Source organism: Oncorhynchus keta, chromosome 15 (genome assembly GCF_023373465.1).
Source record: "Oncorhynchus keta strain PuntledgeMale-10-30-2019 chromosome 15, Oket_V2, whole genome shotgun sequence".
Classification (NCBI taxonomy): Eukaryota; Metazoa; Chordata; class Actinopteri; order Salmoniformes; family Salmonidae; genus Oncorhynchus; species Oncorhynchus keta.
This window is the reverse complement of record NC_068435.1, coordinates 33,137,226-33,162,873: the sequence shown is the minus strand read 5'-3', so window position 1 is coordinate 33,162,873 and position 25,648 is coordinate 33,137,226. Positions and strand designations below refer to the sequence as shown.

Here is a 25,648-nt window from a genome sequence, read left to right as displayed (position 1 = left end):
GCCGGGATGTGAAACAAAAAGGCTTAGAACCATTAAGAAGATGTCAAGGTCCAAGAAAGGAGCCCAAGGCCCATACTCACAAAGCAGTCTCAAAGTAGGAGGGCTGATCTGGGATCAGGTCCTCCCTGTTAAATCTTATTCAAAACGATCTAAAAGGCAAACTGATTATATATCCTATTTGTGAATACAGGCCTCGAAGCCACAAAAAGACCTCAATCCCAGTAGTAGGGGTCCAAATGTAACCACGCTGGTAATATAGAGTTCAGTTTAAAAAACTTTAAAAAAGGGAAGCGGCCAGCGGTGGTGACCCAGATTCCTCAGCTGCTACACCACTTGAAAGGTAGTCTGTGAGAGGAAGTGAAATGGTAATCCCGCCTCTGTCTTTTGTTTGAAATAGAACAACAATCCAAACATAGGCAGAGTTTAGGCAGTCAGGGGGAAAGCCGAGATCCTTGAAAAGGACACTTCCTCTCCGCAGGAGGAAGAAAAATAGAAATCGGCAAGATTTAGCATGTCAAAGCGGGAGGGGGAAAGAGGGGGAGAAGGAGAGGAGATAGAGAGTAAACTTCGTAAGCAGGGGATGATGTTCAGGAAACCAAGCCGATGGTTACCCTCGACACACGCGCACACCGTGAAACACATGCACTCACGCATGCACACACACACTGCTTTCGCCACCCTTGCACACATACTTGCTAAAAAAATCCTCTGTTGCTTAGGGGACAGAGGGGACTTGCAGAAGAGAGACTGAGAGCAAAGATCTGAATAATGTCTCTTTAAACGATAAAGCATTACTGCTTGGAGCAGCATGAACTTCCTCAGTAATTCAGTGTTATGTCTGTGCGCAATGACTATATTTTCTTTACCACCTTGGAGCTGACATTTGTTCCAAAAGTTTGCTAAAAAACAAAGCAGAGATTACAGTATCAGGACTAAAGTCGAAAGGCACAGAGGACACAAAACGATCAAATAGGCTGTTAGATTCTCTACTTTTCAATCCTAATTCCAAATTTATATAAGAGCGGATCAGTTGCAGAATAACTTGTGTGAAAATAAGTGCTGAAGCCCTTTTATAATTCTATACGAGTTCTGCACGTTTAGTTCCTGAGCTGAGCACAGGATTCTGACCTCCGCTTAATTAAGTGGCAAATGGCGGAATGATTCTCCTCAACCCAGTCCACGAAGTCAACAACACATGACTGCATCCACATAAAGAGGAACAAACAAGGATAATTAGTCAAGCTCCAAAGACAAAGACAAATAGGGATTTATTGAGGGAAAGAGAGGCTGAGACAGAGGGGGCGGGACCATGGTAGCATTGAGTAAAATAGTAGTGAATAGACAAAGACCAGAGAATGACCACTCCAGGCCTCCTTTAATAAAGGTGCCATTGATTGGTCCACACATTAAGGGAGGAATCAGGATGTCCATCCCACCATTACCACCACCAAACGCACACACATGCACACACACCCACCACCCCATCCTTCAAACACAGTCTGTTCCTCCTAAACAATCAGAGTAAGCCCCAGCCCCCTACCTCCCTGCCTCTCAACATTCACTGCGGACACATCAAATAGATTCACTGAGAGTGAAGGAGTGGAGGAGGGGGGGACTAGGCAATCTAAACACCCCTCGCAGTGGGAGGGGGGCGGTTGTATAGGACAGATTCCCATGCAACAGCCGGCCATTTCACTTTCACATATTGAGAGAGAGAGAGGGAGAGAGAGAGAGAGATGGGAGAAGGGGACAGAAAGAGAGAGAAACAAAAGGGAGAGAAAAAACACACAACAGAGCGAGAAAGCAGGGCCCCAGAGCTTCAAAGGTTGCTAGGGGCGAAAAATGAGAGAGCAACCCAGTAAATGAGACTCACTACAGTCAACAACAGGGGTACAGTTTAGACGTTATCCTTAACCAAGAATAACAACTACATAACACACATGATCTAGAATATAGCTTTCTAGGATAAACCCTCCTTTACTCATGTACATACTGTAGAATGTTGGGCCAGAGATAGTGGTTCTATAGTATGGCTCTAGAATGAGACTGTTGTTTTGTTTGGTTGAGCAGTCTGGTTGAACGGTCTGGCCAGTTGTTCTATTGAGAGGCCAGTAGAGGAGCATCTGTGAGCCTTGGGCTAGCAGCAGACAAGGCAGGACGAGTTGAATATATTGTGACATTAATGAGGTTGTCACTGTCCCCATGATGGAGTGGCTGTGTTTTTGTGCCAGAGAAGACTAACACCCTTAAATGCTCTCGCTGTTAACCCCCTACTGCCCCTGTCCTCTCCAACACACCGCTGGGACAATGACATGTACACCACACATGCACCCAGTCACTTACGACAAACACCACTTGCAGAATTAATTCATTTCACCCAGCTTGACACAAATGAGCCTTCCTTTAATCAGATGGATTTGAAATGAAATGAGTCATTGCACTACATGACCAAACGTACAGTTGAAGTCAGAGGTTTACATACACCTTAGCCAAATACATTTATACCCAATGTTTCCTGACATTTAATCCAAGTAACAATTACCTGTCTTAGGTCAGTTAGGATCACCACTTTATTTAAAAAATGTGACATGTCAGAATAATAGTAGAGAGAATTATTTATTTCAGCTTTTATTTCTTTCATCACATTCCCAGTGGGTCAGAAATTTACTTACACTCAATTAGTATTTGGTAGCATTGCCTTTAAACTGTTTAACTTGGCTCAAACGTTTCGGGTAGCCTTCCACAAGCTTCCCACAATAAGTTGGGTGAATTTTGGCCCATTCCTCCTGACAGAGCTGGTATAACTAAGTCAGGTGTGTAGGCCTCCTTGTCCGCACACGCCTTTTCAGTTCTGCCCACAAACATTCTATGGGATTGAGGTCAGAGCTTTGTGATGGCCACTCTAATACCCTGACTTAAGCCATTTTGCCACAACTTTGGAAATATGCTTGGGGTCATTGTCCATTTGGAAGACCCATTTGCGACCAAGCTTTAACTTTCTGAATGATGTCTTGAGATGTTGCTTCAATATATCCACGTAATTTTCCTTTCTCATGATGCCATCTATTTTGTGAAGTGCACCAGTCCCTCCCGCAGCAAAGCACCACCACAACATGATGCTGCCACCCCTGTGCTTCACGGTTGGGATGGTGTTCTTCGGCTTGCAAGCCTCCCCCTTTTTCCTGCAACATAACGATGGTCACTATTGCCAAACAGTTCTACTTTTGTTTCATCAGACCAGAGGACATTTCTCCAAAAAGTGTGATCTTTGTCCCCATGTGCAGTTGCAAACCATAGTCTGGCTTTTTTATGGCAGTTTTGGAGCAGTTGCTTCTTCCTTGCTGAGCGGCCTTTCAGGTTATGTCGATATAGGACTCGTTGTACTGTGGATATACAGTGCCTTGAGAAAGTATTCGGCCCCCTTGAACTTTGCGACCTTTTGCCACATTTCAGGCTTCAAACATAAAGATATAAAACTGTATTTTTTTGTGAAGAATCAACAAGTGGGACACAATCATGAAGTGGAACGACATTTATTGGATATTTAAAACTTTTTTAACAAATCAAAAACTGAAAAATTGGGCGTGCAAAATTATTCATCCCCCTTAAGTTAATACTTTGTAGCGCCACCGTTTGTTGTGATTACAGCTGTAAGTCGCTTGGGGTATGTCTCTATCAGTTTTGCACATCGAGAGACTGAAGTTTTTTCCCATTCCTCCTTGCAAAACAGCTCGAGCTCAGTGAGGTTGGATGGAGAGCATTTGTGAACAGCAGTTTTCAGTTCTTTCCAAAGATTCTTGATTGGATTCAGGTCTGGACTTTGACTTGGCCATTCTAACAACTGGATATGTTTATTTTTGAACAATTCAATTGTAGATTTTGCTTTATGTTTTGGATCATTGTCTTGTTGGAAGACAAATCTCCGTCCCAGTCTCAGGTCTTTTCCAGACTCCATCAGGTTTTCTTCCAGAATGGTCCTGTATTTGGCTTCATCCATCTTCCCATCAATTTTAACCATCTTCCCTGTCCCTGCTGAAGAAAAGCAGGCCCAAACCATGATGCTGCCACCACCATGTTTGACAGTGGGGATGGTGTGTTCAGGGTGATGAGCTGTGTTGCTTTTACGCCAAACATAACGTTTTGCATTGTTGCCAAAAAGTTCCATTTTGGTTTCATCTGACCAGAGCACCTTCTTCCACATGTTTGGTGTGTCTCCCAGGTGGCTTGTGGCAAACTTTAAATTACACTTTTTATGGATATCTTTAAGAAATTGCTTTCTTCTTGCCACTCTTCCATAAAGGCCAGATTTGTGCAATATACGACTGATTGTTGTCCTATGGACAGAGTCTCCCACCTCAGCTGTAGATCTCTGCAGTTCATCCAGAGTGATCATGGGCCTCTTGGCTGCATCTCTGATCAGTCTTCTCCTTGTATGAGCTGAACATTTAGAGGGACGGCCAGGTCTTGGTAGATTTGCAGTGGTCTGATACTCCTTCCATTTCAATATTATCGCTTGCAAAGTGCTCCTTGGGATGTTTAAAGCTTGGGAAATAAGTTTGAAATATCCAATAAATGTCGTTTCATGATTGTGTCCCACTTGTTGTTGATTCTTCACAAAAAAATACAGTTTTATATCTTTATGTTTGAAGCCTGAAATGTGGCAAAAGGTCGCAAAGTTCAAGGGGGCTGAATACTTTCGCAAGGCACTGTAGATACTTTTGTACCTGTTTCCTCCAGTATCTTCACAATATCTTTCGCTGTTGTTCTGGGATTGATTAGCACTTTTCGCACCTAAGTACATTCATCTCTAGGAGACAGAACGCGTCTCCTTCCTGAGCGGTGTGACGGCTCCGTGGTCCCATGGTGTTTATACTTGCGTACTATTGTTTGTACAGATGAATGTCGTACCTTCAGGCATTTGGAAATTGCTCCCAAGGATGAACCAGACTTGTGGAGGTCTACCATGTATTTTCTGATCTTGGCTGATTTCTTTTGATTTTCTCATGATGTCAAGAAAAGAGTTTGATGGTAGGCCTTGAAATCCATCCACAGGTACACCTCCAATTTACTTAAATGAGGTCAAATGAGGTCAATTAGCCTATCAGAAGCTTCTAAAATCATGACATAATTTTCTGGAATTTTCCAAGCTGTTTGAAGGCACAGTCAACTTAGTGTATGTAAACTTCTGACTCACTGGAATTGTGATAAAGTGAATTATAAGTAAAATAATCTGTCTGTAAACAATTCTTGTGTCATGCAGAAAGTAGATGTACTAACCGACTTGCCAAAACTGTAGTTTGTTAACAAGAAAAGTGTGGAGTGGTTGAAAAACGAGTTTTAATGACTCCAACATAAGTGCATGTAAACTTCCGACTTCAACTGTATGTGGACACCTGATCGTCGAACATCTCATTCCAAAATCATAGGCATAAATATGGAGTTGGTCCCCTCTTATGCTGCTAGAACAGCCTCCACTCTTCTGGGAAGGCTTTCCACTAGATGTTGGACTTGCTGACTGCGGGGACTTGCTTCCATTCAGCCACAAGAGCATTAATGAGGTCGGACAATGATGTGTTTGGCAATTAGGCCTGGCTCACTGTCAGCATTCCAATTCATCCCAAAGGTGTTCGATGAGGTTGAGGTCAGGGCTCGGTGCAGGCCAGTCAAGTTCTTCTACACCGTTCTCGACAAATAATTTCTGTATGGACCTCGCTTTGAACACGGGGGCATTGTCATGTTGAAAGAGGAAAAGGGCCTTCACCAAACTGTTGCCACAAAGTTGGAAGCGCATAATCATCTAGAATGTAATTATATGCTGTAGCGTTAACTGGAACTAAGTTCACTGGAACTAAGGAGCCTAACCTGAACCATAAAAAAATATGTTTTATCCACCAAACTTTACAGTTGGTACTATGCATTTGGGCAGGTAGTGTTCTTCTGGCATCTGCCAAACCCAGATTCGTCCGTTGGACTGCCAGATGGTGAAGCATGTTTCATCACTCTAGAGAACACATTTCCACTGCTCCAGATTCCAATGGCATATGGTATATGTTGCTTTAATTATACTCTATAATTTAAAATAGAAAATAAAACACTGACAGTAATTTGCTTCAGTTGGCCTTGCAGTAAACTGTGTACGTAACAAATAAAATTAGATTTGCTTGTTAATTTCCCCTATATACCTGGCTGGTACTGAAACCCGTGGCATATTGGGTAATTAGTGACAAATCATCTCCAGGGCAGGCTGGGCTAATCAGTGACCTGTGGGTTTCATTTGGAGAGACTGCCACGGCACGGTGGTGAACTGGACGGGAGACCCCAGCTCCGCTCATTAATTAGTCTAAATGAATTACCCCACCTCCACCAGGGCTCCTGGCAAGGCCAGCTATTCTAAAGCCTCTTTGGAGAGTTGGATAGTTGCCGGTTGGTGCTCCTCGCACCCCTAACCTGTGAGTATCCGGAAAGGCTCAGCGCTCTTTGGTTTAGGGACTGGGGCTGTTCTACAGGAGAGAGATTATAGCTGGCTCATTATAGTTTTGACCCTTGAACAGGCTAAACTACAGCCCTTTCTGCCATCCACACTGGGTTGGTGATTCTTATAACAGCTGAGAATTAGGGATGAGAATGAGGGAAGAATATGAGGGATGACATTGGAGGGATGCAGTATCAATTCCATTCACCCAGCCGTGTATCCGTCCAGGAAGGACGGAGTTAAAAAAAGAGGGAGCAGGTTGGGAGAGGTTAGTGGTGTGATTCATTTTTATTACCGTGCAGACCCTGCAGGCGGCATGGAGGAGCGGCAAATTATTTCTGAAACAAAGTGGAGGAGGAGGCGGGCTCTTTAACTCGCTCTCTCTCCACTCCTCTGGTCGTCAGAGCAGAGCTATTACCTGGCCGTGGCCGAGGGCGCCGCGCGGCACAACAACCGACAGAGTGGTGACAGTGAGGTGGGCAGCACCGGTGAGGGATAGCCTTCCACATCCGTCTACGCTCCCAGACATCTTCCACCCCCAAATGAGACATGGGGGAGGAAGGAGAGGTTTGTGTGTGTGTGAGGTAGAGCCCCCCCTCTTCCTTCCCCGTCAATATAGTCAGTAGTGTTTTCCCTCACAAGTGTGTGTGTGCTGCTTTCTCTCACGAGCGTGTGTGCTTGTGCACACATCATGTTTTCTCTTAGGAGTGTGAGTGTATAGTGTTTCCTCTCACGTGTGTGTGCCAGACAATTAGAGGTGGCGTGGAAAACACGCCGACTGAAAGACACTAATTAAAGTGTCTTTCCAATATGCTGACTGGAGAAAGATTTCATTTCTCTATGAGATTTATGGCCCAGGAGAAATATATGTCATCATGATCCATTGATGTATACACACGCCTTTTATGGCTCACCAATATCAACATCTTTCTTATTCAGACTTCGTTAAAATGTTTGGTGATACAAGTGAAACTCTCTCTGAAAGCTATTGACGGCACTGGAGAAGTCTGATCAAAAATACAAAATGCATTTTGGTTCTTTAAAGATACAAACCACTACAAAATCCCACCACGACATTAGCCTACACGATGAGTACCGATATCTACATAAATCTGACTACAAAGCAAATTGGTGCAGACCTCTTTCATATAAGAATTCCTAAAAAGCTAAGCTAATCTTGCGGATGAACACCTTTTAAGTTAACATTTCAAAATGCGAGCCGGCAGAACTAGTGTCGCAGGAGACATTCAATCAGATGTGAGGCTCATCTTCAGGTAGTTACTGAGTCGTTTAGATTAGGTGTCACTAATGTTTAGGAGGAGGTGGGGTGGGAAGGCTACACCAGCTGCCTGGGTGCCATCACAAAGCTGCTCCATGTCACCACAGTGACACAATTAACATCAGAACCACTTCGAGCCCAGGGGAGGAGCTAGTGTGGAGACAATAGAGATCTGTATATTTCATCTTAACGTTTCATCTGTATGGATGAGACAACAAAGTAATGGTGGGGATCAGAAGCAAGATAATATATTAATTCCCCTTTTTGTCTCCTAAATGTATACAATAGATGCTTTGAGGTGATATAGAGGCAGGGCCAAGATAATGGTATCTCCTTTCTTCATCAGATTTCAGATTTTTAAAAAATATTCCTCTTTCGTAAAGCAAAATATATATCCTGATTTCAATAATCATCGATTGATGATTACCGATGAGATAATGGCAACGACCTCTTTCCTCTATGATAATACTGGGATTATTATCGTTATTTGTTTGACAGACTAAACAAAGATGCATGTGCTCACACAGAATGAGATGTGATTTTCGTGACAATGAAAAACATTCCTACCCAGGGCGATATAGGAACAGTGACAGAGGTGAGACAGAGGAATCAGTATCAATAATCTTTCATCAAGTCCAGGGTGGCGGACAAACCATTCAATAAGTAATCGTGGGCCATCACTCAACTCAAAGCTGCCCTGAGTTGGGTAGAATGGATCGAAGAGGATACGACATCTTTCTATGGACACAGATAACACACGCACGTGCGCGCACACACACACACACACACGCACACACACACACACACACACACACACACACACACACACACACACACACACACACACACACACACACACACACACACACACACACACACACACACACACACACACACACACACACACACACACACGATGAGTCTATATTACTGCTTGGTATGGCAACAGCACCGCCCTCGGTCGCATGGCACTGCAGAGGGTGGTGCGGATAGCCCAGTACATCTCTTGGGCTGAGCTCCCTGCCATCCAGGAACTCTATATCAGGCGGTGTGAAAGGAAGGCCCGTAAAATAGTTAAAGACTCCAGCCACCCAAGCTATAGACTGTTCTCTGTGCATCTGCACAGAAAGCGGTACTGGTGCATCAAGTCTGACACCAACGGGCTCCTGAATAGCTTCTATCCCCAAACCATAAGACTGTTAAATAGCTAACTAAAGGGTTAATTGGACAATTTGAGTTAACCCTTGTATTTTCTTTTTTTCTTTTGCACTTTCTCTATGCACACTCACTCACAGGACTGTACACTCGCACACTGACACTCTAACACACACACACTCACTTAATTTGCTCTCTCTAAGTCCTAGACCTCAGCTGAATCTGGTAATGAATGTTGTGGCTGTAGAACAAGTTGAGGAGACTAAATTACTTGGCGTTACCTTAGATTGTAAACTGTCATGGTCGAAGTAAAAAGATGCTCTGCTTTTTTGACCCCACACTCCAAAATGCAAGTTCTGCAGGCTCTAGTTTAGTCTAATCTTGAATATTGTCCAGCCTTGTGGTCCAGTGCTGCAAGGAAAGACCTAGTTAAGCTGCAGCTGGCCCAGAAGAGAGCAGCACGTTTTGCTCTTAATTGTAATAAGAGGGCTGATATAAATACTATGCATACCAGTCTCTCTTGGCTAAGACTTGAGGAGAGACTGACTGCATCACTTCGTCTTTTTATAAGAAACAATAATGTGTTGAAAATTCCAAAATGTTTGCATAGTCAACTTACACACAGCTCTGACACACACACACACACACTTATCCCATCAGATATGCCACCAGGGGTCTTTTCATAGTTCCCAAATCCAGAACAAATTCAAGAAAATGTACAGTATTATATAGAGCCCTTATTGCATGGAACTTCCTTCCTTCTCATATTGCTCAAATAAACAGCAGACCTGGTTTAAAAAAAACAGATAAAGCAACACCTCGCGGCACAACGCCTCTCCCCCATTTGACCTAGATAGTTTGTGTATATGCATTGATATGTCGGCTACGTGTGCCTTTTTAACCTCTCTAGGCTAGGGAGCGGTATTTTCACATCCGGATGAAAAGTGTGCCCAAAGTAAACTGCCTGCTACTCAGGCCCAGAAACTACTTTTCTAAAACTGTTTGAATGGTGTCTGTGAGTATAACGGAATGTATTTGGCAGGCAAAACTCAGAGGACAAACCATCCAGGAAATTGTTTTTTTGAGGTCACTCTCTTTTCAATGGGGATCTAGATTTCTAAGGCACTTGCTTGCAGTTCCTATCGCTTCCCCTGGATGTCAACAGTCTTTAGAAATTGGTTGGTGTTTTTCCTTTATGTAATGAAGAAGTAGGGCAGTTCAGAACGAGGGTCGAGTGAAGTGTACTGTTTGTTAGAGGCGCGTGACCTGAAAGCTCGCTCCACTTTGTTTTTATCCGCTATTGAACGCAGTCTTAAATTTGATTGATTATTTACGTTAAAAAATACCTAAAGTTGTCTTAGGAAAGTTGTTTGAAATGTTTGGACAAAGATTACAGGTAACTTATTTGATATTTTGTAGTCATGTTGCGCAAGTTGGAACCAGTGTTTTTCTGGATCAAATGCGTCAAATAAATGGATATATAACGACGTAATTAATAGAACAAAAGCACCATTTGTGATGTTTATGGGACATATTGAAGTGCCAACAGAAGAAGCTCATCAAAGGTAAGGCATTAATTATATCGTTATTTCTGAGTTTCGTGTCGCACCTGGCAGGTTGAATTATGATGGTCTGTGTTTGTTTGATGGGGTGCTGTCCTCAGATAATAGCATGGTTTGCTTTCGCCGTAAAGCCTTTTTTAAATCTGACACATTGGCTGGATTAACAACAAGTGTAGCTTTAATTTGGTGTATTGCATGTGTGATTTCATGAAAGTTTAATATTTATAGTCATTTAATTTGAATTTGGTGCTCTGCCATTTCACCGGATGTTGTCAAATCGATCCCGTTAAACGGGATTTGATCCCTAAGAAGAAAATGTATGTAGTTCTGTCCTTGAGCTGTTCTTGTCTAATGATGTTCTGTATTATGTCATTCTGTATTATGTTTCATGTTTTGTGTGGACCCCAGGAAGAGTAGCTGCTGCTTTTGCAACAGCTAAATGGGGATCCTAATAAAATACAACAACAAAAAATACCTAGTAACCTTACAATATACAATATCTTACAATATACAATATCTACCTATATCACTCCAGTATTCCTGCACATTGTAAATATGTTATTGGAACTGACCCTGTATATAGCTAACTTACTTCTTGTGTTCTTAGTTCTATTTCTCGTGTGTTTCTATTCTACATTATGTTATTTTTAGTACTAAATTAATATTGATTACTACATTTTTGGTTTTAGAGCTCGCAGGAAAGACATTTCACTGTACTTGTGCACGTGACATTAAAACAAAATTGGAACATATGTCCTCTTGATATGCAATTCCAAGCAACAATAGCTGTCATCACCTTTATTACAAGAGAATTTGAAGGTACATTTACAAGTTAGTTTACATTTCTATAAATTCAAGTTTTATTGTCACATGCACAAGTTCAGTAACATAACTTAACTTGCATGCTCTACCCAACAGTGCATTAATTAATATTAACATAGTATAACTAATAAAAACATTTATTTCATTATATATATATTGTGTATACTGTGTGTGTGTGTGTGTGTGTGTGTGTGTATGTATGTGTGTATGTATGTATGTATGTATGTATGTATGTATGTATGTATGTATGTATGTATGTATGTATGTATGTATGTATGTATGTATGTATGTATGTATGTATGTATGTATGTATGTGTATATAAGAAAGATTTTGTCTTACTGACAAATGTTAATTTCAAATGACTATACCATTTTAGTAACTGCAGTACAAACATTTTTAACAATGAGACCAGCAAATCAAAAACCAAGCCGTTGATCACTTAAGTAGTATATCTTTACATATTCTCTTAATTTAGGTCACCAACAGTACAGGCAGTACAGACCTGTCTTCTACAGTGGGACAGAGAGTGTGATGGGGGGGCCTCTGTGTGATAGATATGTGACAGGGCCCTTCTGGGGCCAGGGGCCTGGCCCCTGGGGCGGGCTTAAACACCATAATGGGCTCCTTAATTACCTGCTCATCCACACACAGGGTCATTAGTCAGAGAGACGCGCTGGGCCTTAACTGTCACCCAGAGACAAACAACCCTCACTGGGGAGCGGGAAGAGGAGACCAGACCTGGGTGCACCAGCAGAGAGGAGAAGGAGGGGTGGGAACCAGGGTCTGCTCTAGGGGAAACCAGCTCAATATGTGGGGATTTCCAAACAGTTTGTTTCAAAATCCCTCCAACAAAGCTGGCAAACGGCAGATGGCAAACAAACACACACTAACAGAGAGATGTGGGTTACTGACCTGGTGCTGTCAGCGCCCACCTTGGTGTACCCCTCCAGGGCCCCCTCCCAGACACTGTTGGCCATAGCGTTGCCTATAGCCATCATCACCATGCTGAGCCCCACGGGCCAGTCATCCAGGTCCAGGGAGCGGACCCTTGACAGGTGGGTCCCCAGGTTCCTGTGGATCCCTGAACACTCGATACAGATCAGAGCCCCCAGGTTAAGACTGGCCCAGTCCGGGTCTGGGAGAGGAGGAGGAGAGGAACAAAATTAGCCCTATGTTAGTTACTAATAAGCAAGGGTGATATCTGGCCCATAGCAATCTGGAGACTTCATGTTATATACAATACCTGGCACGTAAAGTATTAAGAATCATTGACATATAACTTGAATGTTGAGAAAGTACTGTACTCACTGGCTGCATCACAGTCCACACAGATGCTGTTCCCTCTCACGTTCCTTATGGACTGAATAGACGCTGCATCACTTTGGCTGCCTAACCGGGACTTTGGGGGAGCAGAGAGAAGTTACAAACAGGTAAGCAAGAGGGACTCCGTGTGTGAGGCATCATTGCTTTGCAGTGAGAGAATGGAGGAGACAGGATTTCAGCTGGCTACACAGCACAAAACAGAAGAGGAGAGGGGAGAGAGGACTAGAGGCTTTGAAGGCCGAGTGATCATTGAGAGAGAACAAGGGTAAAGAGAGGGGAAGAGAAGAAAGAGAGGAGGAGGAGAGAGAGCGAGAGAAAAAGAGAAGAGAGAGTGGGCATTATATGAAATTGAGTCGGTGTTGCGTTGCGTCTCCTCCCCTGTGTTCTGACACAGGCCGTGTTCCCATCTCTGATGTCTGTCAGCTCTAATAAGAGCTCCCCCACGCTGCACTGCACCTGTCTGACACACAGCCCAACACATGGCAGCTCAGAGAAAGGAAGATTGGGGAGGGGGAGAGAGAGAGGGGAGGGGATAGAGAGAAGGGCAAGAGAGAAGGGTGTGGGGAGAGAGAGAATTTTGCATTCACACATCCTTTTGTGGGTGTGGGTGTACTATTTTTAGATTTAGTGGATCATGAAATAATTTTGATAAAATTAATGCATTATGGTTTTAAGGAGGTAGCATTGAATTGGGTACAGTCATATCTAACTGACAGGAAACAGTCCACCTATATCAATGGTTCATTTTCTTCCCCTCATGTGTTAAACTGTGGAATACCGCAGGGCAGCTGCCTTGGGCCATTTCTTTATTTAATATATACCAACGATAGGGGCGGCATGGTAGCCTAGTGGTTAGAGTGTTGGATTAGTAACCGGAAGGTTGCAAGATCAAACCCCTGAGCTGACAAGGTACAAATCTGTCGTTCTGCCCCTGAACAGGCAGTTAACCCACTGTTCCTAGGCCGCCATTGAAAATAAGAATTTGTTCTTATTTTGTTCTTAACTGACTTGCCTACATAATTTAAAACGGCCAAGTTCTATTCACAATGGTATTCAGTTGGTAAGAGACAGACAATCCGTAAATACTAGGAATAGATTGTCCAACATCTATGCGTTGTCCAGACAGAAAAGATAAATAGGGAAAAGAACATTTAGATTTAGAGCAATAAAGAAATTGAATAAATTAACTGAGCAAACTAGAAACCTTTCAATATATAAATTGAAACATGATTTTAAAACAATTTAAATATAATACATAGAAATGTTGTGGGACTATAGTAGATGAAGAATCAATATTTTTTAGATTAAGTATTTATTGGGTGATTGTGTTAGTATATTATGTATGTTTGTAATAGTGTGTTATATGTGAAAATGTGTTCGTATTATAAATTGTATTTTAATGTTTAAGGACTGTTGGAAGATTAGTCCAAATGGGGACTAAAATAGATCAAAATCAAATCAAATCAAATCCTGATTAGCAACCAGAGATTTTCATAGCCAAGCCCTTAACTAATCATGACTCGACAGACCCACAGTTTCCTCACTGTCTCTCATGCCCACCTTATTCTTCATGCTCTCGCAAGACTGCAGGCTGGCAAAGATCTGGCTCTCGATAGCTGTGACCCACAGCTCCCTCTCCTCAAACGTAGACGCCTCGAAATGCCACATCTGACCCGTCAGAGACACAATAATGAACTCAAAAGACTCCTCCGACTCTGTAAAACATAAACCCACATGTACAGAGCATTAGGAAAGTGTTCAGACCCCTTCACTTTTTCCACATTTTGTTACGTTACAAACTTATTAAAAATGGATTAAATAAAAATGTTACTCATCAATCTACACACAATACTCCAACATTGCTATGAGACTTGAAATTTAGCTTAGGTGCATCCAGTTTCCATTGATCATCCTTGAGATGTTTCTACAACTTGATTGGAGTCCACCTGTGGTAAATTCAATTGATTGGACATGATTTGGAAATGCACACACCTGTCTATATAAGTTCCCACAGTTGACAGCGCATGTCAGAGCAAAAACCAAGGCATGAGGTCGAAGGAATTGTCTGAAGAATATGTTTGGAACTATCAAGACTCTTCCTGACTCAAACTGAGCAATCGAGAGAGAAGGGCCTTGGTCACAGGGAGGTGACCAAAAACCCGATGGTCACTCTGACAGAGCTCCAGAGGCGAAGGCCTCCCAGATTGCAGTTCCTAGGCTTCCACTAGATGCCAACAGTCGTTAGAAAGAGTTACAGGCTGGTTTTTGGAAAAATGAGCCAGAAAATTTAGTTTTTCTAGGTGGCACCCATTTTGGCTGTAGTGTTTCCAAGCGTGTGAATGAGAGCGCGTTCTTTGGTATTTTCCTCCAGTAAAGACAATAACGATTCTCCGTCTTAAATTGTATCGTTTATTTACGTATTAGGGTACCTAAGTTTTGATTATAAACGTTATATGACATGTTTGGAAAGGTTTATTAGTAACGTTTGGGATTCATTTTGCATGCATTTTGATGGAGGGAAACTGGGTGGATTATTGACTGAAGCACGCCAGCAAAACTGAGTTTTTATGGATATAAAGAAGGACATTATCGAACAAAAGGACAATTTCTGATTTAACTGGGACCTTTTTGAGTGCCAACAGAAGAAGATCATCAAAGGTAAGGCATTTATTATATCGCTATTTATGACTTCCGTGTACCACCTGCCTGGTTGAAATATGTTTTTCATGGTTTTGTATGCGGGGCGCTGTCCTCAGATAATTGCGTGGTGTGCTTTCGCCGTAAAGCCTTTTTAAAATCTGACTCAGTGGCTGGATTAACAAGAAGTTAAGCTTTATTCTGATGTATTACACTTGTGATTTTATGAAAGTTAAATATTTATAATTCTGTAGTTTGAATTTCGTGCTCTGCAATTTCACCGGATGTTGGCCAGCCCATAAGAAGTTAAGGACAATTGGGATAAATAAAAATATATACCAGTCTCATTTAAGAATCAAAACATTGACAGCTGTGCCACATAAATTGAAAAATAGTTGGGAAGAGATTTTCAATGTACCGATTCCATGGCACATGGAAAACGACACCGGACTCAAAACGTAGAATATTTCAATTTAAATGGTTATACAAAATCCTTGCAACCAATAGAATGTTATAAATATAAGGGGGATACAACCTTCCCAGCTCTGCAAATTTTGCTGTAGGGAGGCAGAATCATTAGATCATTTATTTTGGTACTGTCCATATGTAGCTTGTTTTTGGTCACAGGTCCAGGAATGGCTGAAGTATTGCAACATGTACCTAGAGCTAACGCTGCAGGTAGCAATACTGGGTGATTTGAAAAGTCAGAGCCGATCAATAATATAATGATTATTTTAGCAAAAATATTTATCTTTAATTTACAATCTCTAGAAACTATGAGAATAGAATGCTCAGAACTTTTGTGAAGCATCACAGCACAGTTGACAAATATATGGTAAGTACAAATTAAGAGATAGAAGGGAGTGGTTGAATGGAGCTGAAGGGTGGGACTAATAACAAAAAGATAACTAATGTAAAACATACGGGGTCTGTAAAATGTATATAGGTTCAGAACTTTTGTGAAATAGCACAGTTACAAATATATGGCAAATAGAAATCTGGATGGACATCAGAAGTAGAGGAAGGCCAGTACAAAAAAAAGGAAAGAAGATAAAAATATATGCCATTTAGCAGACGCTTTTATCCAAAGCGACTTACAGTCATGTGTGCATACATTCTACGTATGGGTGGTCCCAGGGATTGAACCCACTACCCTGGCATTACAAGCGCCATGCTCTACCAACTGAGCTACAGAAAATACACACAGAAAATAACTATTGTAAGATAGAATGTGTCCGTAAAATGTACAGTTGAAGTCGGAAGTTTACATACACTTAGGTTGGAGTCATTAAAACTTGTTTTTCAACCACTCCACACATTTCTTGTTAACAAACTGTAGTTTTGGTAAGTCGGTCAGGTCATCTACTTTCTGCAATGACATAAGTCATTTTTCCAACAATTTCCAACAATTCCAACGACAGATTATTTCACTTATAATTCACTGTATCACAATTCTAGTGGGTCAGAAGTTTACATACACTAAGTTGACTGCGCCTTTAAACAGCTTGGAAAATTCCAGAAAATGATGTCATGGCTCTAGAAGCTTCTGATAGGCTAATTGACATCATTTGAATCAATTGGAGGTGGATGGATTTCAAGGCCTACCTTCGAACTCAGTGCCTCTTTGATTGACATCATGGGAAAATCAAAAGAAATCAGCCAAGACCTCAGAAACAAAATTGTAGACCTCCACAAGTCTGGTCCATCCTTGGGAGCAATTTCCAAACGCCTGAAGGTACCAAGTTCATCTGTACAAACAACAGTACGCAAGTATAAACACCATGGGACCACGCAGCCACCATACCGCTCAGGAAGGAGACGCGTTCTGTACTTTTTGTAGAAATGTCCTCTGGTCTGATGAAACAAAAATAGAACTGTTTGGCTATAATGACCATCATTATGTTTGGAGGAAAAAGGGGGAGGCTTGCAAGTATATGTATATACAATTGAAATTGGATGTTTACTTACACCTTAGCAAAATAAATTCCAACTCTGTTTTTCACAATTCCTGACATTTAATCCTAGTAAAAATTCCCTGTCTTAGGTCCGTTAGGTTCACCACTTAATTTCAAGAAAGTGAAACGTCAGAATAATTGTAGAGAGAATGGTTCATTTCAGCTTTTATTTCTTTCATCACATTCCCAGTGGGTCAGAAGTTTACATACACTCAATTAGTATTTGGTAGCATTGCCTTTAAATAGTTTATCTTGGGTCTGAATTTTTGCCCATTCCTCCTGACAGAGCTGGTGTGACTGAGTCAGGTTTGTAGGCCTCCTTGCTCACACACACTTTTTCAGTTCTGCCCACAAATTGTCTATAGGATTGAGGTCAGGGCTTTGTGATGGCCACTCCAATATCTCCAAGCCATTTTGCCACAACTTTGGAAGTATGCTTGGAGCCATTGTCCATTTGAAAGACCCATTTGCAACCGAGCTTTAACTTCCCGACTGATGTCTTCAATACATCCACATAATTTTCCTTCCTCATGATGGCATTTATTTTGCGAAGCGCACCAGTCCCTCCTGCAGCAAAGCACCCCCACAACATGATGCTGCCACCCCCATGCTTCACGGTTGGTATGGTGTTCTTCGCATTGCAAGCCTCCCCCTTTTTCCTCCAAATACAACGATGGTCATTATGGATAAACAGTTCTATTTTTGTTTCATCTGTCCCCATGTGTAGTCTGGCTTTTTTATGGGGTTTTTGGAACATTGACTTCGTCCTTGCTAGGCAGCCTTTAAGGTGATGTCGGTTTAGGACTATTTTACTGTGGATATACAGTGGAGCAAAAACATATTATTCAGCCACCAATTGTGCAAGTTCTCCCACTTAAAAAGATGAGAGAGGCCTGTAATGTTCATCATAGGTACACTTCAACTATGACAGACAAAATGAGAAAAAAAATCCAGAAAATCACATTGTAGGATTTTTAATGAATTTATTTGCAAATTATGGTGGAAAATAAGTGTTTGGTCAATAACAAAAGTTTATCTCAATACTTTGTTATATACCATTTGTTGGCAATGACAGAGGTCAAACATTCTCTGTAAGTCTTCACAAGGTTTTCACACACTGTTGATGGTATTTTGGCCCATTCCTCCATGCAGATCTCCTCTAGAGCAGTGATGTTTTGGGGCTGTTGCTGAGCAACATGAACTTTCAACTCTCTCCAAAGATTTTCTATGGGTTTGAGATCTGGAGACTGGCTAGGCCACTCCAGGACCTTGAAATGCTTCTTACGAAGCCACTCCTTCGTTGTCCGGGTGGTGTGTTTGGGATCATTGTCATGCTGAAAGATCCAGCCACATTTCATCTTCAATGCCCTTGCTGATGGAAGGAGGTTTTCACTCAAAATCTCTCGATGCATGGCCCCTTTCATTCTTTCCTTTACACGGATCGGTCGTCCTGGTCCCTTTGCAGAAAAACAGCCCAAAAGCATGATGTTTCCACCCCCATGCTTCACAGTAGGTATGGTGTTCTTTGGATGCAACTCAGCATTCTTTGTCCTCCAAACACGACAATTGTTTTTTTCAGATCCTCAGAGAGTTCTTTGCCATGAGGTGCCATGTTGAACTTCCAGGGACCAGTCAGTATGAGGGAGTGTGAGAGCGATGACAACAAATGTAACACACCTGCTCCCCATTCCCACCTGAGACCTTGTAACACTAACAAGTCACATGACACCGGGGAGGGAAAATGGCTAATTGGGCCCAATTTGGACATTTTCACTTAGGGGGTGTACTCACTTATGTTGCCAGCGGTTTAGACATGAATGGCTGTGTTTTGAGTTATTTTGAGGGGACAGCAAATGTACACTGTTAAACAAGCTGTACACTCACTACTTTACATTGTAACAAAGTGTCATTTCTTCAGTGTTGTCACATGAAAAGATATTCTCAAATATTTACAAAAATGTGAGGGGTGTACTCACTTTTGTGATATACTGTATATAAATACATTTGCAAAAATAAAACACAAACCGGTTTTGGGGTATTATCTGTAGATTGATGAGGTGAAAAAACAATGTAATCCATTTGAAAATAAGGCTGTAAAGTAACTAAATGTGGAAAAAGTGAAGGGATCTAAATACTTTCTGAATGCACTGATGAGTAAATACTGTGAAATAAGACCAAATGAAATCAATTAAGAAACAACATTCAAATGAGACAAAAGTATTGGGTTTTATTTACGAAACAGATTGGGTATTTTTGGACAAAGCTAAAATACTGTAGATTACAATTTCTTCTGTAATTGATTGTTTGTCATTGATAATAATAGCCTAGTAATAAATAATGAATATCATGTAGCAAACACTTTTACCCAAAGTGACTTACGGCAAAGATACCCACTGAAACCGGTATCAGGGTACTTTTAGATACTCAACACTGATTGTGTACTCTTGACAATAATGGCAATCACTATAAATTCAAAACAGATTTCAACAGTCTAATCAAAAAAAGCTCTGTGTATTTATTCTAGTGGATAATTCTCATAAGTATATACTGTATCTATACTATATCTTAGTCTATGCCGCTCTGACATTGCTCGTCCATAAATGTATATATTCTTAATTCCATTCCTTTACTTAGATTTGTGTGCCTTAGGTATATGTTGTGAAATTGTTTGATATTACTGCACTGTCGGAGCTAGAAACACAAGCATTTTGATACGCCCGCAATAACATCTGCTAAACACGTGTATGTGACTAATACAATTTGATTTGAATGTGTTGTTCACGATGAAGCAGGCTTTATGAAAATGTCACCTGTCATCTGCCTGGGCAAGGGCTTTGCAACAACATATGCTATAATACATGTCATAATGCCTCCCCCGTTTACAAGTAATTCATTAACACAATGATAATACACTAGAAAATGACTGATGTAAATCGTCTAGTCCTCTGCACATGCTTTATCTCATAGCCAAACGATTTGTAATTACCTAATTATGGCTATGCAAATATAGCGGGCTAATTTGCATAACGCATGTTTCCCTGCCTCCAGCAGGAGACTGGGGAGGAGGGTACAGACAAGGGGGAGATTGGGCTCCTCCAACACATCTCCCATCAGCCCTCTCTTTGCACACCCAGATTGTATGTAATAAACAGAGTTCACAGTCGTATAAAGAGATCAGAATTCCAAGCTCTGGTAAAATCGGTGTGTATGTAAAAAGGGCTCGTGTGTGCTGGAGTTGGGAGGGAGTCAGTACTGAGCTATTATCTGTAGACACAGGACATTTGGAGTTTGGCGACATGGACTCGCTAGTCGATCTTCATACCCATTTCAGACAGAAGATGCGGTATGTTACCCTTTCAAACCGACTCTTATTTACCACTTATTTGCAGGTATACCATTTTATACATATCAGTGGGTAACTGGCAAATTGGCGGGGGTGTTGGGTGTTGTTAAACCATGGGGGCAGTTTGCAGTTCAAATTAGAGAGGTGTTAATGAATTGTGACCCGTTTCAAGAAGCTGGGCATATGTCGCACATCACTACTTCACAGGAGAGGCATTTGAATCTATATTTTTAATCAAAATGCTTTTTTTTTTGTTGCCAGAAATGCCTTCTGGAACATATGAACTTTCATGTGCCTTAATAACAAATGTGCATGCCATCTGTAAATACAAATAAAATTGTTAAATTAGGAGCCTAGTTGGTTTTACCAAAGAAAAAGTGAGGACCCTTCCCACTAGCCATGATTGGCTGAGATATAATGCAGAACTGCAAAAGTGTTGCTATTGCTTTCAACATTGCTGCCCTGAATTTAACAGGTGCTATCGACAAAGATCATTGAGAAGGTGTGATGGACTACATTCTGGAGGACGATCGCGCCATGCTCACTCTCTGAATCTGAAAATGATTCAGACGATGAGGAAATCCCTGATTTAGGTCAAATCATTTTTATTGAACCAGACATTGTAGAGTCTTCTGATGACAGTGATGGGGAAGAAACGTCAATCAACAGTGTTGTTGTCACGGAAGAAGTTGACAGCATTTTGAAATCAGTGGAATGTCCGGTGGAAGAAGAGTATGATTGCATTTATTTGATTCGATTTATTAGGATCCCCACTAGCCGACGCCAATGGCGACAGCTAGTCTTACTGGGATCCGACACATAACAAAAAAGACATTACAGACCAAAGACTTTACAATTGGAATACATTTAAAAACATGAACATGTAGTGTGTGTATGTGTGTGTGCATCTATTAGTTACACATACACACAACAAGTAGACCACATGGGGGAGAGGCGTGGTGCCTTGCGCTATCTATGTAAGATGGAGTTCCATGCACTCATGGCTCTGGATAATACTCTACTTCTCCTTGAATTTGTTCTGGAGATTGTGAAAAGACGCCTGGTGGCATGCCTGGTTGGGTAAGTGTGTGTGTCAGTGTTGTGTGTAAGTTGACTACGCAAACAATTTCCAGTCAGTCTTTCCTCAACTCTTAGCCAAGAGGGGCCTCCCTAGTTGCGCAGCGGTCTAATGCACTGCAATGCATTAGACCGCTGCTAGCAGTGCTAGCTGCGTTACTACAGATCCTGGTTCGATACCGGGCTGTGTCACTGCCGGCCGGGAGACTCATGAGGCGACGCACAATTGTCCCATCGTTGCTCGGGTTAGGGGATGGTTTGGATGGCCAGGTCGTCCTTGTCCCATTGCACTCCAGCGACTCCTGTGGCGTGCCGGTTGCATGCACGCCGACACGGCCCCAGATGTACGGTGTTTCCTCCGACACATTGGTGAGGCTGGCTTCTGGGTTAAGCGCACATTGTGTCGAGATGCAGTGCGGCTTGGCGGGGTTGTGTTTTGGAGGACGCATGGCTCTCGACCGTCACCTCTCCCGAGTCCATATGGGAGTTGCAGCGATGGGACAAGACAGTAACTACCAACTTTTACTAGGATGTATATGGCTAAAGGCGTATGTAAACTTCCGACTTACTGTATGTAATGATTTGTACCAAATACAATGCTCTTAGTTTTAGAGATGTTCAGGACCATTTAATTATTGTTCACCCATCCCAAAAGAGACTGCAACTCTTTGTTAAGGGTTTCAGCGAATTAATTAGCTGTGGCTGCTGATGTTGATGCGTACATGGACACTCATGCTTTGTTTAATGCCAGTGGCAGGTCATTGGTAAAATTAGAAAAGAGTAGAGGGCCTAGAGAGCTGCCCTCCGGTACACCACACTTTACATGTTTGACATTAGAGAATCTTCCATTAAAGAAAACCCTCTGAGTCCTATTAGATAGATAGCTCTGAGGTTGAAAAGACATAACAGATACGTTTTCTCAACTACAGGTTATGGTCAATAATATCAAAGGCTGCCCTGAAATCTAACACTACAGCTCCCACAATCTTCTTCTTATCAATTTATTTAAACCAATCATCAGTCATTTGTGTCAGTGCAGTACATATTACGTGCCCTTATCTATAAGCATGCTGATAGTCTGTTGTTAATTTGTTTAGAGAGAAATAGCATTGTATTTGGGCAAACACCAATTTTTTACAACAGTTTGCTAAGAGCTGGTGGCTAAGAGCTGAGCTGGTCTTCTGATAGAACCAGTAAAGGCTGCTTTACCACTCTTGGGTAGCGGAATGACTTGGGCTTCCCCACAGGTCAGAGGACAAAGATTTTCCTCTAGGCTCAGATTAAAGACATGACATAAAGGACTGGCTATAGAGTCAGCTAACATCCTCAGTAGTTTTCCATCGAAGTTGTCAATGCCAGGTGGTTTGTCATTATTGATCGATAACAAAAACATTTCCACCTCTCCCACACTAACTTTACAAAATTCTAACTTACAATGATTTTCTTTCATTAAGAATAATTGGCAACATCAAATGGTTTTGTGATGAATTAGCCATCTGAGTCTATGAAAGACGGAGTTGAATTTGTCATTTTGCCCATAATTTAATTTAAACGTTTTTTTGATCTTGGCTTCATAATACAGATTCTTCTTCTTTTTGTTGAGTTTAGTCACATTATTTCTCAATGTTCAGTAAGTCAGCCAGTCTGATGTGCAGCCAGACTTATTAGCCATTCCCTTTGCCACATCTCTTTCAATCCTACAGTTGTTTAATTCCTCATCAATTGCTGGAGCCTTAACAGTTCTAACAGTCAGTTTCTTAACAGGTACAGGTTAATCAAGAAATGCATCAAGTGTAGCATCTTGATGATCCTTATTAATCACATCAGACTAACAAATATTTTTTAACAACCACGACTCACAACAAAATATTTAGTTTGATCTTTTACACACTATTTTAGGCCCAGCTTTTGGAACTTTGGCTTTCCTGGATATACAGTGCCTTGCGAAAGTATTCGGCCCCCTAGAACTTTGCGACCTTTTGCCACATTTCAGGCTTCAAACATAAAGATATAAAACTGTATTTTTTTGTGAAGAATCAACAACAAGTGGGACACAATCATGAAGTGGAACGACATTTATTGGATATTTCAAACTTTTTTAACAAATCAAAAACTGAAAAATTGGGCGTGCAAAATTATTCAGCCCCCTTAAGTTAATACTTTGTAGCGCCACCTTTTGCTGCGATTACAGCTGTAAGTCGCTTGGGGTATGTCTCTATCAGTTTTGCACATCGAGATACTGAAATGTTTTCCCATTCCTCCTTGCAAAATAGCTCGAGCTCAGTGAGGTTGGATGGAGAGCATTTGTGAACAGCAGTTTTCAGTTCTTTCCACAGATTCTCGATTGGATTCAGGTCTGGACTTTGACTTGGCCATTTTAACACCTGGATATGTTTATTTTTGAACCATTCCATTGTAGATTTTGCTTTATGTTTTGGATCATTGTCTTGTTGGAAGACAAATCTCCGTCCCAGTCTCAGGTCTTTTGCAGACTCCATCAGGTTTTCTTCCAGAATGGTCCTGTATTTGGCTCCATCCATCTTCCCATCAATTTTAACCATCTTCCCTGTCCCTGCTGAAGAAAAGCAGGCCCAAACCATGATGCTGCCACCACCATGTTTGACAGTGGGGATGGTGTGTTCAGGGTTATGAGCTGTGTTGCTTTTACGCCAAACATAACGTTTTGCATTGTTGCCAAAAAGTTCAATTTTGGTTTCATCTGTCCAGAGCACCTTCTTCCACATGTTTGGTGTGTATCCCAGGTGGCTTGTGGCAAACTTTAAACTACAATTTTTATGGATATCTTTAAGAAATGGCTTTCTTCTTGCCACTCTTCCATAAAGGCCAGATTTGTGCAATATACGACTGATTGTTGTCCTATGGACAGAGTCTCCCACCTCAGCTGTAGATCTCTGCATTTAATCCAGAGTGATCATGGGCCTCTTGGCTGCATCTCTGATAAGTCTTCTCCTTGTATGAGCTGAAAGTTTAGAGGGACGGCCAGGTCTTGGTAGATTTGCAGTGGTCTGATACTCCTTCCATTTCAATATTATCGCTTGCACAGTGCTCCTTGGGATGTTTAAAGCTTGGGAAATCATTTTGTATCCAAATCCGGCTTTAAACTTCTTCACAACAGTATCTCGGACCTGCCTGGTGTGTTCCTTGTTCTTCATGATGCTCTCTGCGCTTTTAACGGACCTCTGAGACTATCACAGTGCAGGTGCATTTATACGGAGACTTGATTACACACAGGTGGATTGTATTTATCATCATTAGTCATTTAGGTCAACATTGGATCATTCAGAGATCCTCACTGAACTTCTGGAGAGAGTTTGCTGCACTGAAAGTAAAGGGGCTGAATAATTTTGCACGCCCAATTTTTCAGTTTTTGATTTGTTAAAAAAGTTTGAAATATCCAATAAATATTGTTCCACTTCATGCTTGTGTCCCACTTGTTGTTGATTCTTCACAAAAAAATACAGTTTTATATCTTTATGTTTGAAGCCTGAAATGTGGCAAAAGGTCGCAAAGTTCAAGGGGGGCGAATACTTTCGCAAGGCACTGTATCCACTATATTGTTATCACTGCATCCAATGGGTACGGATACAGCTTTAGAACAAAGTTCTAGAGTATTAGTAAAAATCTGACAAATACATGTGATTGATCTTGTCCTGTAGTTTTTGTAAACACCCTGGTAGGTTGATTAATAACCTGAACCTGATTACAGGCACTGGTTACAGTAAGAAGCTTCCTCTTGAGCGCACAGCTTGATGAAAACCAGTCAATATTCAGGGCCCCAAGAAAGTAGACCTCTCTGTTTACATCACATACATTTCACACATTTCATACATCAAGCATTTCACACATATTATCTAGATACTGACTGTTATCACTTGGTGGCCTACAGCAACACCCCAAAAGAAAAGGCTTTAGATGTGCCAGGTAAACCTGTAACCACAACACTTCAATAACACTTGACATAAAATCTTCTCTAAACATTACAGGGATATGGCTTGTTTTCC

General features: G+C 41.5%; 1 protein-coding gene across 3 annotated transcripts in view; it reads right to left on the bottom strand.

Moving 5' to 3' along the window:
- The window catches only part of LOC118394804 (arf-GAP with GTPase, ANK repeat and PH domain-containing protein 3-like), a 231,845-nt gene that overhangs the window by 5,775 nt on the left and 200,422 nt on the right, over nt 1-25,648 (bottom strand). For all 3 annotated transcript variants that reach the window (XM_035788368.2, XM_035788366.2, XM_035788367.2), the window contains exons 14-16: nt 14,175-14,329; nt 12,600-12,690; nt 12,204-12,426 (exon numbers count right to left, since the gene is read on the bottom strand). In XM_035788368.2, coding sequence (XP_035644261.1) covers nt 12,204-12,426; nt 12,600-12,690; nt 14,175-14,329 — 469 coding nt within the window. The remainder of the gene's footprint in view (nt 1-12,203; nt 12,427-12,599; nt 12,691-14,174; nt 14,330-25,648) is intronic.